The sequence below is a fragment of the Synchiropus splendidus genome, chromosome 14, assembly GCF_027744825.2.
Source record: "Synchiropus splendidus isolate RoL2022-P1 chromosome 14, RoL_Sspl_1.0, whole genome shotgun sequence".
Lineage (NCBI taxonomy): Eukaryota > Metazoa > Chordata > Actinopteri > Syngnathiformes > Callionymidae > Synchiropus > Synchiropus splendidus.
The window spans coordinates 5806694-5823137 of record NC_071347.1 but is presented as its reverse complement, the minus strand read 5'-3'; the positions used below and the strand labels follow the sequence as shown (position 1 = coordinate 5823137).

The 16444-nt window shown below is 43.3% G+C and overlaps 1 protein-coding gene across 6 annotated transcripts; it reads left to right on the top strand.

Moving 5' to 3' along the window:
• Positions 1-644: 644 nt before the first annotated feature.
• taf3 (TAF3 RNA polymerase II, TATA box binding protein (TBP)-associated facto) lies at positions 645-9650 on the top strand. 6 transcript variants are annotated; one of them, XM_053886235.1, is made up of 9 exons: positions 645-1234; positions 1588-1830; positions 2408-4236; positions 4392-4474; positions 5221-5239; positions 6508-6778; positions 7349-7422; positions 7516-7622; positions 8745-9650. In XM_053886235.1, the coding sequence occupies exons 1-9, from the start codon at positions 1069-1071 to the stop codon at positions 8857-8859; spliced, it is 2907 nt and encodes a 968-aa protein (XP_053742210.1). In that variant the 5' UTR covers positions 645-1068; the 3' UTR covers positions 8860-9650. The 6 variants fall into 6 exon arrangements, 4 of the variants coding, with proteins under 4 accessions (XP_053742210.1, XP_053742212.1, XP_053742213.1 ...); XR_008416582.1 differs by lacking the exon at positions 7349-7422 and having other exon boundaries at positions 8745-8795; XR_008416581.1 differs by lacking the exon at positions 5221-5239 and having other exon boundaries at positions 8745-8787.
• Positions 9651-16444: the final 6794 nt, after the last annotated feature.

Here is a 16444-nt window from a genome sequence, read left to right as displayed (position 1 = left end):
GGTTGGAACTGCCAGGCAGAAGGTGGAGAGGAAGGCCAAAGAGGAGATTTATGGAGGTGGTGAAGGAGGACATGAGGTCTGTAGGTTTGAGAGAAGAGGAAGCAGAGGACAGGGTGAGATGGAGGAAGATGATGGCGACCCCTGAAGGGAGAAGCCGAAAGGAAAAGAAAAAGGCAGTCAGTAGTCATCAAAAATTCAGCACCTTGTCCAGGTCGCTTCTATCCTCAGCATCTATAAACGTAAATGTGTTAAACACCTCAATAGCCTGCAGCCCACATCAGGCCCACGGTCAGTAGCAAAGAGTCGGGAGAGGCCCACATTCCCATCCAGCTGCAGATTACCAGCCGGTTATATGCCATCCATTGTCGTAGTATATCCTTATCGAGTGTATGTAATTCCTGGTACCATGTATATATTGTACATCGCCTTTATTGTGTTTCAGTCTCCAACCAAACACTCCCCACTTTATGGCAGTCACACTTGACCCGGCCCACCTGAACAACAACAGATACAAGCATATGATCATAGGCAATCGACATGAAGATCAGAGGAAACACCGAAATATCGAACTTGCTTTCATCCCACTTAAAGCCAATCGCCGATTTTACAGGCACAATTCTTGATAAAATAAAAGACACAGTAAACATAGGCCATGCTCTACGCGCACGAAACGAATCATTATTGACAGTATTTTCTAACCGGTCAAAAACAGCGCGCGTGTTCTCGTTTCCTTCAGAAAAATGACGGCTAAAAACAAGGCGTCAAAAAGTACACGAGAACCAAAGTTTGAGGCGGAAGTACAACACTGACCTCCTCTCGACCATCCCAGCTGAGGGGGCGGTCGCTGTCTTTGCGCATGTGCAGTAAGCAGACGGGGCTGGGTCTATCGACGGAATCAAGATGGCGACTCTGGCAAAAGCGCCAATATAGTTACTGAAATAGATGACCAAAACTAACCGCGGAAGCGGGTTTTCTCCAGCCCCCATTGGGGTTTGTGAAACATGATCAACGGAGACATGTTCTGGACGAGGAATTGACCTGCATTTGGACTGTAAAGAAGTCTACGAGATGTGCGAGAACTATGCCCGCTCGCTGCTGCGTGTGTCGGTGGCGCAGATCTGCCAGGCTCTGGGATGGGATGCGGTTCAGCTGACTGCCTGTGATCTGCTTTCCGATGTCCTGCATCGATATATCCAGCAGTTGGCCAGGGGATGCCATCGATACTCCGAACTCTGTGAGTGTTATTTATTCTCCCTTGCGACTTTAACTCGTCTACTTTGATCGTGTTGTTTTTGTTGACTGTTTCTGTGAGTGGCGCCCCCTATAGCACACAGTGAAGTGTCAAAAGTACAGTAGTGAAATAAATGCGCATTCATCTCTAGTATTGGTTTTATTGTTTCTATTCTTGCCTCCTGGGAAAATTTAGATGAAGAACTAAAGTTGTGGCTGTTTGATCATTATGTGTTTTTATAATTTCAGCCTTTCATAATGCCTATATAACCAACTTTGTATGTCCTTTTTTTTTTAGCATGGAGCTTTGATCAGCTGAATATGCATGGCGTAGTAATTCTATGTCTATGTCTACAGATGGGAGGACAGACCCAGTGTTGGATGATGTCAGCCAGGCCTTTCGACTGCTGGGGGTCAGTCTGAGTGAACTGGAGGACTATGTCCACAACTTGGAGCCGGTGGCCTTCACGCATCAAACTCCGCTCTTTCCTGTTAGCAAAAACAATGTCCTGCAGTTTCCTCAGTCCGGAGTTCAAGATGCTGAGGAAAGAAAGGAATATATTCCAGATTACTTCCCACCGTTGGTTTCTTTACAAGAAGGTCAGTTGGTATTTAATCACCTTTTCAACAACTTTTTTTTCCTTAGAACTGAACATCCTTTAACATCTCAATATAAGCACTCACACCAAATTCACCTCAGAGTCATATATTCCTACAGGGTTCCCGTTATCTGATGACATCAGTTATCATCATCTAGATTGGATTACATTAGATGTTCTTTATTTGACCCACAGTGGAAAAAGAGATTTCACTTGAATTTTTTTTCCAAGAATCCATAATCTCACATTCCACAATAGCTTCCACTGTGGGACAAAGAAAGGATTTGGTAATGAAAATAATGATGCCTTCCAAATTTCATGTAATGAAAATATCTGGTGCAAATTCACAATGACTGCTTTTTTTCAATCTTTGGTTGTGAAAGAAACCTATCAACAGTTAAACCTTTGAGCTACATGTTTAAAAAAAGATATGCTATCATAATGGGGCTTCAGTTGACATCTTAACTTTTGATAAAATGTTTTCAAGCTACCGGTATTCCAACCATAATTGACTTTACATAGCTCCTCAACAGTTCCCAAACAAGCACAGCTAATGTTTTTCTTCTTGTCATTTTCAGAAGAGGAGGAGGAAGAGGTCCCACTCGACATTGGCACCTCAGCAGAAGCCATGCAAGTGGCACTGGAGGAAGATGAGGAGGACATGGATGACGATGAAACTGTCAACGATGAGAATCACCCGCTGAAAAGACCTTTGGACAGCCCGGAAGCTGTTATGGGAATAATGCCCACATCGAAAAGGCCACGCATGTATCCCGGTCTTAGCCCAGAGTGGGGTGCGGAGACCCGGGAGCCTCTCACTTCCCTGAATTCTCAGCGTGTTCCTCCCGGGATTTTGCCTTCTCATGATAGCCTTGACCCGCTGTCGCCTGAAACACCCTCTGGTGCTCTCCCTTCTTTCCGACCTCAGTGTTCGGCACCAAAATACTCTGACCAGAAGGCTCTGACCACGCCTGCAAAGAAATCTAAGGTGTCCTCCCCTGGCAGACAAAGGACTAAATCCCCAAAAGGGGGCGTTTCTGCCGCCATGGGTAGTAGTCCTATACACTCTCCCAAGTCATCGAAAGAAAGGAAGAAATCCCCTGGCAGGACCAAAAGTCCTAAGAGCCCTAAAAGTCCCAAGACTGTTTCTACCAAAGCACCTCAACCACAGAGCAAGACTGACAGCGCTGTTAAACTGCCACTGTCCACACTGAGTGAGCGGATGGGGAAGGAGAACATCCTCATGCGCCAGAATATGGACGACAACAGAGACTTAATGGATGGCTCTTTTGCAAAGCTGGAGCATGGAACTGCAGCTATCGACGACTCTATAGATGCGGTGATCGCCAAGGCTTGTGCTGAGCGTGAGCCGGATCCTTTTGCTTTCTCCTCAGGCTCTGATTCAGACAGCAATGGATTCTCCAGCCCGAGGAGGCTGACCATAATGGAACCATCCACACCTAAAGCCCCAACCGGGGCCAACATCTCTGCCAAGGACACATCAACTCCGATTCACGCTCAGCTACATCCAGGTCTTGGGAAGTGGACGATGGATGATTCAATAAATGAGGTGATCAGAAAGGTCAACCAGGGCGGTCCTTCTTCTCAGTCGGTTAAGCAACCGGACTACATATCCTCTGGATCAGCATCACCACCTACTCCAGAACCTCTTATGAAAGTTTTTGAGGAGAAAAATAAGTTTGCAACGCCAGTTGATGTCAAGAAAAAGCTAAAAAAGGAGCTTAAAACTAAACTAAAGAAGAAGGAGAAAGACAAGCCAAAAGATAAAGACCGTGAGAAAGACAAGGGTAAGATGAAAGAAAAGAATAAAGACAAGAACAAGGATAAGAATAAGGACAACTCCAAGGATGGAAAGATGCCGTGGAAAGAGCTGGGAGTAAAAGATGTGGAACCGTTCGCTCTTCGCGACTTCCCACTGCCGGAAGGCTCCTTGAAAATAAAATCCAGAGATGGTGACGCACCGAAAAAAGAAAAGGAGAAACACAAAGACAAAAAGAAGGATAAAGAGAAAAGCAAAAAAGAAAAAGAGAAGAAAGAAAAGAATAAAGACAGAACCAAGGAAGAGAAGAAGCAATCTGCTCTGGCGCCGTTCGCTTTGGGTGAAGTCCCACCTCTTTTCAGTCAAGCCTCGTGCCTCCGCATGCCCTCCATGCTTCCTCAACTCCCTCCGATCCTCCATGACAAGGAGGTGAAAAGTAAGGAGAAGGATAAGAAAAAGGACAAGAAGGAGAAGAAGAAAAAGAAAGACAAGGAGAAGGACAAGGATCGTGAGAAAGCAAAGGAAAAGGAGAGGGAGAAGGAAGAGAAGAGGAAGGAGAAGGAGAGGGAAAAGGAGAAACGGGAAAAGGAAAAAGAGAAGGAAAAGGAGAGAATTCGGCTAGAGAAGGTAGATTTCCTTCTTGGTGTACTTGTACTGATGCTGCAGAGAGCTCGTCAAATCTCAACATTTACAATCTGTCTTTGTGTTGACATTGTATTTCGGCAGTTTTAGTAGTAGGGGGTCAGATTCAGCATTGTTGAATGATGTCTCTCTTCTTGCAGGTGAAAGCGGAACCTCCTCCTGCTCTTCCCTCACCGGTCATCCCAAGACTGACTCTGCGTGTGGGAGCTGGACAAGACAAGATGTAAGCTTCACTTTTGTCATGTATTAGTCTGTACCATTTCTTATTTCACAGTGAACCACAGAGAGAAGTAGAACTCCAGTAGGTCAATTTGCAGATGAAGTTTGTTGTTTTGTCTCTTCAAGACTACGCACATAATAACCGCGTCAATGTCTGTCAAGTCTCTGGTTAGGACAGAAAATACAACCATGGTGTGATGACCATAAAACACTGCCCAAATCATGGTGCCCTCACAGTTTTTTGAGGGGTCCTATTGTGTTTTTATTTTTGTTTTTTGTGTAGGCGAGGGGTGTGATTCAAGTCTTATAGAGTAGCTTTGCAACAAAAGAACGTACCTTTCAAACCGCATTTTGAACAATTGAAATGGCAAGTTTCGAAACATTTAACACTGGACAAGTGTTAACAATAATTTAAATCTATTTTTCACACTATAAGAATGAAGGTTAATGGAGTCTAATTAGATATATCTGAGTGTTCGTCTCGTACATATCATATGCTGACGAGTCGACATATGATATGTTAGGCCTTATTGTCAAAATAGTCATTATTTGCTGCCCTTAATCGGAACACATTGAGCAGCTTTGTAAAAACAAAACTGACTCCAACTGATCCTTCATCTTGCTAACACAGTCGATGACTTGTCTGAACACTTGGAAGAGCATAATAGGGCCCCTTTAAAACAAGACAGTGGATTAATATGCTGTTGACTGTGCTGCGTTTTCTCTTAACACTCTACCTTTTTATTCTAGGAGCAGCATAGTGTGCAGGGTGAGTGAGAGTGCTGCTGAGGGAGCAGAGACAGAGAGATGGAGCAGCAGAGCTGGTAGTTAAGTTGTCTAGTGTTAGTGAATGTTCAGTTCAAGTTCGAGACTTTTCCGTCGCCTGGAATCTGAGGATTTTGAAGAGGTCAGGGAAGACAGTTTTATGATTTAGGTTCAGAAAGCACGTGTAGGACATTTGCTTCTCCAGGGAAGAGCACATTCTGAGAGGAATGTTTACGCATGATTTCTTTTTTTTTCTCTTTCATTTGACCATTTTCAAACACTTAATCGTCAAGACCTCCATATCAGCGCACTAGTTTGTCAACAATTGTCTGCTGAAGCACAGACTGTGGCTGATTTTCTGAGGTCGCGTGTACAACTTCAAACAGGGCCTGTGTCTGTACAATGCTTAAGCATAGTGATGAGGTCGGCGGGAGACATTCTCTTGAAGCCAACTTGATGGATCTAAATTTAAGAATAAGTTTGGTTGCACTTCTGAAAAAATGTAATTGTTCAGGAGTACTTGACAACAATGGATACTTTGCTGAGTCATATACATTAAATAGCCAACGTGCTTGAATTCATATGAATTTCGAAGTCATCACTGGCCGCTCTATTCTGAATTTTATGGGGCTCCTGGTCACTTGCGTGACATTTACAGACCCATAGACACCAAGTGTATCAGTATGCACACTTGGGGTTAATGCGCCCCATATCCATTTTGTGTCAACAAAAAATATTATTTTGATGTGGGGAAGAAAATGCACTTCTGGTCACTTAATTGATGCGATGTCTCCTCACAACATCCACTGCATCCTTGTGGGTCAAAACTCTGCAGACATACTGTTCACGGTATCAGTCTACCTGCAATGTTGCAAGAAAATAAATATTTGTCCAACCTTACTTTTAGAGTATCAAGTATCTTTCAAGTAGCTTTGACAGGCATTTTTGTACACACCAACCTGTAATGAATCAGTCCCAAAGTTTTCTGTTTCAATTGTGTCTAATTTTGAATTCGGACCGTGCCTTTCTATTGTGCTTAACATCCCTTGGGTGCTGCAATTTAAAAGACATTTTTTAACCATCACATTATAATAACAACTGGTGGCAAAAAAGATTCTGGAGAAAACTGAAAATAAGAGGAAACAATGAACAGGAATGAACTACTCTACTTCAACTGCCATCTCTTCAACAAACTTTGAGAATGTGGGGCACCAGCACTTTTGTCTCACTTCAGTTATGATGAACCGCCGTCACATGTCTCTCACTCCTCAGTGTGATCAGCAAGGTGGTGTCCAATTCCGAGTCCAAGACTCCAGCGCCGAAGATCCCGCCTCCCAAGTCCGGTCCAGGAAATCGTCCCCGGACGCCTCCCCCGCTTCCAATCCTCTCCCCAGTCGCTCCTATTCCGACTCCTCCTCCTGTCCCGATGCCACAGGCCCCGCCCCCTTCGTCCCTGCTCGGCGCGGCCCCCATGCTGTCCCCTGCTGCAGCCCTCAAAACACCGGTCCGCAGCGTGGTGACAGAGACAGTCAGTACATATGTGGTGAGTGTGCCATTCTGTAGTTGGGCTTCAGAGATGTATTCTATGTTGGCTGATGGACATGGGTATAAGTGTTACTTTGGAAGTCAGAGGGTGTGGACAAGTTTAAAAAAACCCACTGTCCTCACTTCAGCTGTGAATATGTATGCTAATCTATTAGAAGGCCTTGATGGCAAGTCCAAACACAGACACGGTGTGAGGTATTTTTCTGCTGCTTGTTTCAAATTTGCCAAATTTCCTGTAGACACAGAGCACCCATTATTATCCAAATAGCAGCGGTGTGTCCATGTCAGCCTGTGCTGCTGTGGAGTGGGGTCTCCTGCTTTCTTGACATTTTCTGAGTGTTTAGCTCTACTTTCAGTCTAAATGTTGTCTTTTCAGTGTAAATGTTGTGTTTTTATTAACATGTGACGGACCTCCATCTGTTTCTGGTCCATGAGTTGCATCATTTGCTTCACTTCTTGACAAGCCCTTTGACGTAAAAGCTACTTCAGTGTCAACACTCAAATGTTTTGTTTTTTTATTATCTCCAAGATAACAGGGACAAGAGTTCAGTGTTAGTTTCTGTTTCAGGAGAGTCAGAACATCAGTACCTCACACAGCACAGGGAAGAGTCTGAAAAGGAAAAAGAAGAGGCACAACTGAGTGTAGGGAGGCAGTAAAGTAAAAAGAGAGTGTTGGAGTCCCGTCTTTTTGCCGGGTGCTGCGCTTTAACAACAGTGTTTCTTTGCTTGTTCCAGATTCGTGACGAGTGGGGAAACCAGATTTGGATCTGTCCTGGATGCAACAAAGCCGACGATGGAAGTCCAATGATCGGATGTGACGATTGTGACGACTGGTATCACTGGTAAGAGATGTTTGTGTGTGCTGCGTCGCATCACTCAGGACGTCGGCTGATGCCTCCCCCAGACTCCCGTCATGCCCCTCTTTAATCCCGCTCTGGTTCACCTCACACAGCCCCGCTCAGTATTCAAGGAGTCGGCCCAGCTAATGCCTGTGATGATGTAACCTGCTGTCAAAGTCGGGTTTCTCTCAGAACACTACTTCTGTAGTTGTTTTGCATCAACTTTAAATACACAGCCGCTCCTCTTTGTAGTTCAGTTGAAAGTTTAGCATTGGATATGGCGATGAATTGAATGAGAGAGAGAGCAAGAGGAATAACAGACCAACTGACTGACAGATGATGGAACAAAAGAAAGCAAGAGGAAAGCAGATAGGGAGGCAGACAGATTACAATGGCAACATCTAGAGGGATCAAGAACAATACTTATGGTGGCAGGTGTGAAAAGAGACTGATGGAGAGACAGGCTTTGACATAGTCTGACAGAGAGAGAGAGTGAGTGAGAGAGACACCCAAACTGAGAGAGAGGGATCTAGACAAACATGCGTGAGAGAGAGAGACGGCAGATGAATTGCCGAGGAGAGAACTTGACAGACACACGGACGGATGAAGGGAAAGAAAGAGGGGCTGCGTCAAACAAAAAAATCTGAGACCAATGCAAGTAGAGACTGACAAGAAAGAACATAAAACAGAGGCATATAGGTTGAAGCAGAGAAAGTGAAAGACAGCTGGAGAGAGAGAAATTATGAAGACAGGTGACTGAGGGAAACAGACGGAAGGAGTCGAAGAAGAAGACGGACAGGAGTAAAAGGAGACGGCAGAAATGGTAAAATGAAGGAACTGTAGAAACAGAAAAGACAGAGAAAGTAAAGCTTGCTGAAGTGAAATGTGCAAGTGGCTGGACAGTGGACCAGAGGTGACATGAGAGACAGAGACATGGTGCCAGATAAAACTGAACTATTAAGTCTTTCCTGCTTACTGTTTGTGCCAGATATTTTCCCTTCTGAGTTCCACTAAACAACAAGCAGGCAACGCTCAATATTTTAATGATCATTAAGAAACTGAATACAAAAGAAAACACTGGGAGTTTCTGTGTATTAACCACTGCCATCTCCTGTCCGCTCTCAGGCCGTGTGTTGGGATCATGACAGCGCCCCCCGAGGACCAGTCTTGGTACTGCGTGAAATGCGCCAGCAAGAAAAAGGACAAGAAACACAAGAAGAGGAAACACAAACCGCATTGAGACTATGCAAAAAGCACATTTTCGGTCTGAAGCCATCCGAGGAAAACACTTGCGGCACTGCTGTTATTTAAAAGAAACATGGCCGACGGCAGCTGCTCCTTCATGGAAGATGTCGACAGGCTCTGTCAGCGGGTGAGAGAGGAAAAGGCTTCCGCCAGCGGCACGCCTCCTGCCTTAGCTCTCTTTCGGGTTCTCCTCTCTGGCGAAGGAGCGCTAGCTCGTTCCTGCAGACAGTCTCTGCCGGCGCTCAGCGTCCCCCGACCACCGCTATTGTTATCGGTTGTTCTGCTTCCACCAGTTCCAAACCACTCTGCTGCAGTATCATTTCAAGTGTTGTGTGTGTGTATATATAGTGATGGTCTGTATAAATGTGTAAATACCAGTGTGTTTAGGAGAAAATCATGTCCAAAATATTGCTTTTAACTCTGAGCTTGTGTAATTTCTGTACATTTTTAAATTTGTATTCCCCTTCTCCCCCACCCCCTTCATTCGGACTCGCCCTGGAGTTGTACTGTAGCTGTGTTTGTAATGTGATTCTTTTGGCTTCAACATTAAAGATGAGCGGTCTGTGCACGCGCAGACTTTCACACGAAGAAGTCATTACCGTCACATGTGCTGGGGGAGCAGCTGTCCCACACGCCTGGACCTCTATTAACAGCACACACACACACACACACAGACATGCACGAGTGGGTCTCTTCTACATGTCTCCTTTCCCTCCACTAGCTGACTGTTTGCCTTTGCTTTACAAAAAGAAATACTTTTATCAAACCTGAGTTTCAGATGTTTTCATTTCTGAATTTCACTCACAACCAAGGAGGGTGGCGGTCAGAGCTTCTTGGTGGTGTTATTATTATTATTATCACTCTCTCTCTGTCCAGGATGCGTGGAAGTCCTTGACTGATCCGTATACTGAACAACAGGCTTTTGAAAAGAGCTTAACTAGACTTGATAATGCCTTCCTATGAATCCAAGGTTTTGTCCTCGTCTTTCATCTTCCACATGCAGTAGGCTGTGACCTTGTCCCCTGAAATGCCATAGAAAAATCTTGGTTCATATGATAGACAAGTGCACTTCTGGAGGCACTTGGCAGCCTGCTCTTCACATCCTTTCAATTGAAGTGAAGGTCACAGCCTTGCAGCGGTCGGGTCAGTTGAGCTAACACCAGGAGCGCATCAGTGGCATGTGACTGAGCATGAACCCTAAAATGGCTGTGTTGCGGAGTAAAACACAAGTCGACTCCCATCTGTTTGCAGACACTCGAGGCTCTTCACACATGGGGTCCTCAGCTGCTGCACCAACCCGATGGTGATTTCTTCTTGAAGTAACTTGACCAGAAGATAGAGAACTAGTCTCTGGTCCACCCGTCACACTCACTCATTTTTTCATTATCTACATCACATAGCAACCACTGAAGCCCTTTCTATTTCCAGCCTTCCATTTTCTGTCGTCAACTCTGAAACCAACAAGAGAGAACAAGTGACAGGACATTGGATTTATCGCCTGTCAGATGCTGGTGAAATTTTCACAGAGAATAGCGGGAGGAAGTAGAAACAAGTCTGGTCCTGTTCACTGAGCAGATATGAGGCATTTACAGCTGGATTCCTGAGTTTATTTAGTAGGAACAGAACAGGATGAAACTGAAACATCAGATCAGATTGGTTTCAAGATTAAAAACACAGTCCGAAAGTAATTCAGTTAACGTTTTAATCAAAATGGACAAAATTCGAAAATAACAAATGATATTTCCCCCTATGGTATTTACAATTTATTTATCAATTGCCTGGAAATGTGTTTGCACCTTCACCACTGGGTGCCGCTATATTGAACACACGCTTGAAGATTTGACGCTCAACTTGATACCAATAAGTGAATGAAATTGCAGAAGGTAAATACTTTTGATCAGTTTTGAATCTGTGATTTTTTTTCAGACTTGTGTGTTTTAATCATAATTACGCATGATAAAAACACATTTACTCAAATGTGATGAGCTGATTCCTTTTCTTTCTTTTCCATTCTTTAAATAGGGAGTGACAACACAGGATCATCCAAGTGTTATTTGAGTCCATCTGACGACAGTCACAGATAAAAATCTGATTATTTACTGAAAGCGCTTCTTCTTTTTCTGGCTGACGACGCACAATGGAAATTTACTCAACTGTTCAGATAAAAGTCACAGAAACAGGAAGTGGAAAATGTGACAATAGGGAAGAGGAAGTGAAAGAAGATATTTTCTTCACCCTTGTCTGCACTGTTCCGTGTGTTCAGTCGCTTTAATCAAACACAGCTGTCACACAAAAGGAAAATAATTGACTCCACATATCTATGCTTTTCTTTTTAGCTTCTCAAAAGTTGACTTAGTAGCTAAGTTCCTGTCCACCTCTCTGGCACCATACGCCGTTTTGTGTAATGTTTTCTGTGACTGAACTAGTGGAAGAGCATGAGCAGCATTACAAATAACAGCCGTTATGTAGTACTTCTCCTGTATTAAAGACGGTGAACTTGTCTTTTTCTGTTCTGTTTATACAATTATATTTTTGATTTTTAAATATTTTTTTTCAGGCGAGAAAATTCTCTATTTACTGCGATATGGTTCAGAGTTTACTGGTAACAACTGGCTCTCAATATTGTGTCCAGTGTTCCTTTATAAAGAGGCGATGTGATCTGCACTCACAGTGGTCAAAGTACACTTGTCTGATGAGGGAAAACCTGAGGCATTGGAGCCCTCATCCTTAAATTCTTTCAGCCACACAAGTTAACTGCTACGTGAAGAAAAAGCGGCCTGAGAAAATAAAACTTCCAGGAAACAGAATTTAAAAGCAGTTTCCATTCTAAACATGTTATTAAATAAATACTAAACTTTTTCAAATCACAGTTTGTCAGAAGTTTCAACAATAATTGTTTGCTTCTTCATGGGACAGGCAGAACTGGGGTTTTGGTGTTTACAGTGACACACTTAGCGGAGCAAAATTATTACTCAAATGTAAATATGATAGATGGAAATTTTAAGCTTAAAACAGGGGTCTAACCCCTAATTACATTTCCTGAATCAGACAGTGTTTAAATCAATGGTAAGAGCTTTAACAGTTGCTGAAGGACTACTTGTTGAACGTTTTTTTCTGGTTTTATTTTTATTAATAAAATAATGTTGACAGTCTACCTTACTTGGTGGAGAGAAAATTTCTAATAAAATATACTTAAATTACAAGTGTGAAAAGTAGGGGTACACAAAAGTCCAGTGTAAGTACAGTGACATGAATGCAGTAAATGTTACGTTTGTAATGACATTTAAATGTCAACACTTCATGGTCAACAGTGAATCCCTTGTGTTGAGAGGTTCCATGGGCTGATGGATACCTTGTGTGTTCAGGTATGAATGGCATTACCTGTTACCTGGAAACACTTGAGACAGTAATGGCAGGTTTGTCAGAAAATAAGAAGCATTGGGCTCCTCACTGCAGCCACAGGGTCCTCATCTGAATGATTTCCCCCGCAGGAACTGCCGTCTCTAGAAATAAACTAGTCGTGCCCACTCTTGCCTGCTCTATCTAACAGCTCCCTAAAAGCTACTCGCTGCAGCTTGAAGTGAAAATAGAATAAAACTGTGTCAAACACGCGGCGTTGAGTGGATTTCACACAGATGATTAGGATTTCTAAATGAGTGAACAGCCGCTATGATCTCAGTCTGACGCGCTCCTTGCTCACACATGCTAGTGTCGGGTCTCAGTCCAGACTTGTCTCCAGCATCTGCTGGATCATAAATAAAACTGAGCCGCCCTGGTAAAGATAGAACAAGGACATGATGCACCCTTTACTTCTGTCTGTTTGATGTCATCATTCCACAGTAATGCTGCGGCGGTTTCAGATGCTTGGTGTGTTTTGTTGCAACAGAGTAACAGATGATGATGATATCCTCTGTGTTCAAACACCTCTCCTGCTGTCACTGCTTTGGTCCATATTTAATCTTTGGGCCATTGACCTTTGGCCTCCTCTGGATGGCATGTGAACTAAGTCTGAAGTCAGAGGCCATGATGCTCAACAGGACATCATCATGATGGATAGAGAGAGTGAGAGGACGACAGCAAAGTAGGTTCATGGATGTGTTGATGAATGTTCATGGATGAAGGTGATGAAGATGATAGATGTGACCTGGAGGATGACCAAGAGAGGTAGAGGTGGGGGAGGCTGACTCACTTGCTTTGCTCACGAGAAGAGGAAGAAAGGAGAGTGATCTGACATGTGGAGTTCATTTGGAGTTTGAATTGGCTCCAATACACATGATGGCCGCCATCAACATGTGCTTAAAATGAAATGATCGGTGTCATAGACAATGGTTTTATTCTTAATTGTCGATTCGCTGTTATTAGAGTACGATGTGTCCACAAAGTTCATAGTAATAATGTTTGTGAGGAATATGCAGTCACATATGGAACACATCAAAATGATCCTGTTTGTGACCTCTGTTGAAATTCAATTCAGATTGTCATTCAGTTGGAATTTGGGAAACTGAAATTCAGTTCACAGGCCTGGATGAGATGCTCCTGATATCCACACTGACTTATGCGTGATTTTTTTTTCCCTCAATCGTCCGACCTCTCCTGTTAAATAACATCATTTTCAAGAACTCCTCGCTCCACTGATCAATGTGAACGGATGTTCCTTTTTCAGTTTGAAGCCGCAGTAGTTTTGGGGTGAAACGTGTCCTGAGGGAGCTGAATTTCTGTAAACAATGAAAGCTGCGGGCAACTTTCCCTCACGAGGAGGCCACCTGCTCGGATGTGCTGACATTTATGTCGAACCAGCGGCGTGACTCGCTCGGCGTGCTGCTCTGCCCGAGGACAGATGATGGCGGATGTGCAGGGAGTGTCTGCGTGTGCGCTGGAAAACATGTTTACAGTAGTCTGGGCAAAAATAAAGCCAACCTCCCTGAAGAGGTTGTGATTTCTACCTGAGTCCATGCATGACCTCGATCACAGAATGACTATTTCCCCGTGCTCACTTCAGTAGATGTGACCTCCGAGTGCAAACCAGCCCTTGCCAACAGAAAATACAGCGGCACAGATTAGTGTTTGGAGACTACTCTAAAATGAATTTTGCCTATCTTGACTAACTTTTTTGCTCTCATGAGACCAATAACATCAGCCTCCTGCTCTAAAGAGGATCACAGCACCTCGACTGTCAAGCTTTTTTTTTTTTTTTTTAACTCAGGTTAGTTGTCACGCACAAGTGAAAAAGCCTGCCTGGTTATTTGAGGTTTATTTTGGTTTATGCTAATGTTTTAATGCACTCACTGTAAGTAGCTTTGAGTAAAGGGATATGCTCGCTGAAATGTTTGATGAGATGAGTAGGTATTGGAGCAAAAGGGCCCACAAGCTTGAGCTACAGAGATGTGTCATGAAAGCATGTTGTGCAGGATGTTTCTTTGACGATAACTCATTGACTTCATTCAATATTTCCATTACCTAGCAGCTATGGGGAAACACAGACACACACACACTGGTCTCTACTGTGGTAATGTAGACTCTCAATCTAGAATTTTCAGACTGTCTGTCCATATGTGGTGTAAAGGGTGTTCTTCATGTTCTGTTGCGAGTTTGCGGAGGAGCAAGCGCAAAATGGGAAAGAACTGATGCGTTACAGTGTTGCTACATTCATCCAGATAAATAAAGCTGTAATGTAAAGCTGCCATACGTAAGAAAGTAAACACATTCATTACGTTGATGCCGGTCAAGCGAGGGTAGCTCAAAAGATGTTGCCAGTCAAACATTCTCACTTAAAGGGTGTCATGGTCCCTATTTTTTGGTGTTTTTATTTTATTTATCAATCTAGAATTACACAGTTAACATCAATAACTGACCTTAAAACGGGTTTGCAGTCATGCATGTGCACATAAAATGGCTTTATTAAGAAGGATACATACACACAAACATAGAAATACATAGAAATGCCTCATAAATGCAGATGAGAACATTATTCTATATTCTATCTCTATAATGCCACCATCAACACACAGACACAGATGCTTCTACGGCTTTATTGACACCACAGTGCGAGGGTCCAGATGCATCTGCAGTGCTGGCGACTTCGGTGTGTGACTTGGACCAGCACACGCCGAACACCAGTCCAGGAATTCCACACAACCCCTCAGGCACTCGGTTGACATTCAAGACAAGCAGGCATGACCAAGCGAGGGGTGGGAAGAAGAATCGAATTAGGTTTTATGATAGGCAAATCAGGAATAGCCACATTTTCATTTTTCACACCAAAGTGATTTGTGTGAATCCACAAACAGAAGCTTACACCTCAGGCTGGATGAGTTTTAGTGATGAATGAACTCTGCACTGAACATATTTTGAACTTCAACCCTGTAGTTTATTTTAAATGTAAATTCTCCATCCATCACAACATTTTCCTTAACTGGCATTCATCATGGATGTTTTGGTCTTGACATCATGTTTTGCACCGGTTATTGGTGTGATGAGAAATGTTTGTATTTGATGAATAATTTCTTGGATCAATTGATTGTTTTTGTCTGTAATCACTATGAATGAAGTGAAAGAAGTTAAAGTCACAGTCGCAGCCATAGACAGAAACACAAGCATCTGTCCACCGCCCACAACTTGCGTACTTATCGCCCAATCAAAATCATAATTAAGTTCTCTGTTTGGAGACAATTAAAAATGCACTGTCGGCATCTTCTTTCACTCGTGCGACTGACGGAACTCAGTCCAACCATACACTTCTGCCAACAGACTACACCGACATTTGAGACGTGCTAAAATAAGTGAGAAATGTACTTTGCATTTCCACCACTGGGTAAATCCCCCCGGTTGCTTGTCCTCTCAGTGCAGAGGAAGCTCAGCAGTCTCCACACCAAATGACTCCTCCAACAAGATATTCCAGCCAGAGCTGAAAGTCTGTGCTTCAAATGATTTCACAGATTTATGATTTATTAATTACAGTGTGGGGGAACATTCTTCTGCTCTCACGTCAAACTTTGAAGCACAGCAGGTTTTTCATCTCCAGTCAAAGCACTTGGTTTTCTCAATATCAGCTTCACATTTTAATAAACATCAAGTTTTACACTTGATGTTTATTAAAAACTTCAACTCACGAGTTGCTAGGGGATTATCCGTCATTTAATAAATCAATTCCAGTGAGACGTTCTAAAATAGAGAGCCACATGTTCTCACTGCAGTAAAGTATGAAAATGCATATGAAGAATCCCGGGATCTACTGTTTGAGGATGTGTTTCACGGTTCTTTCCATATTGAGTGCATCCAGCTGTGGTTCAATAAGAGACCAAATGTGTTGTCAGGATTATTTCTAGATAGACACGATGGCAGTTGAGGTGAGCAGACTGCAGGCTGGGTAACATGCTTCAGCTGAGTGAGTGTAGAAATCAATGGTAATCAATTTGTAAGTACAACAGGAGATGTTTTTGACACCAAAGGTGTGACCAAGTCGACTTTTCTACCTCCGCTACACCCATTCAGGCCTCCTGAAGTGATGCAACGGCAGGACACGTGAGTGGCATCTTGAAAATGCTGCAACAATTCTTGCAACACGGGTGTCGGAGTGTGCT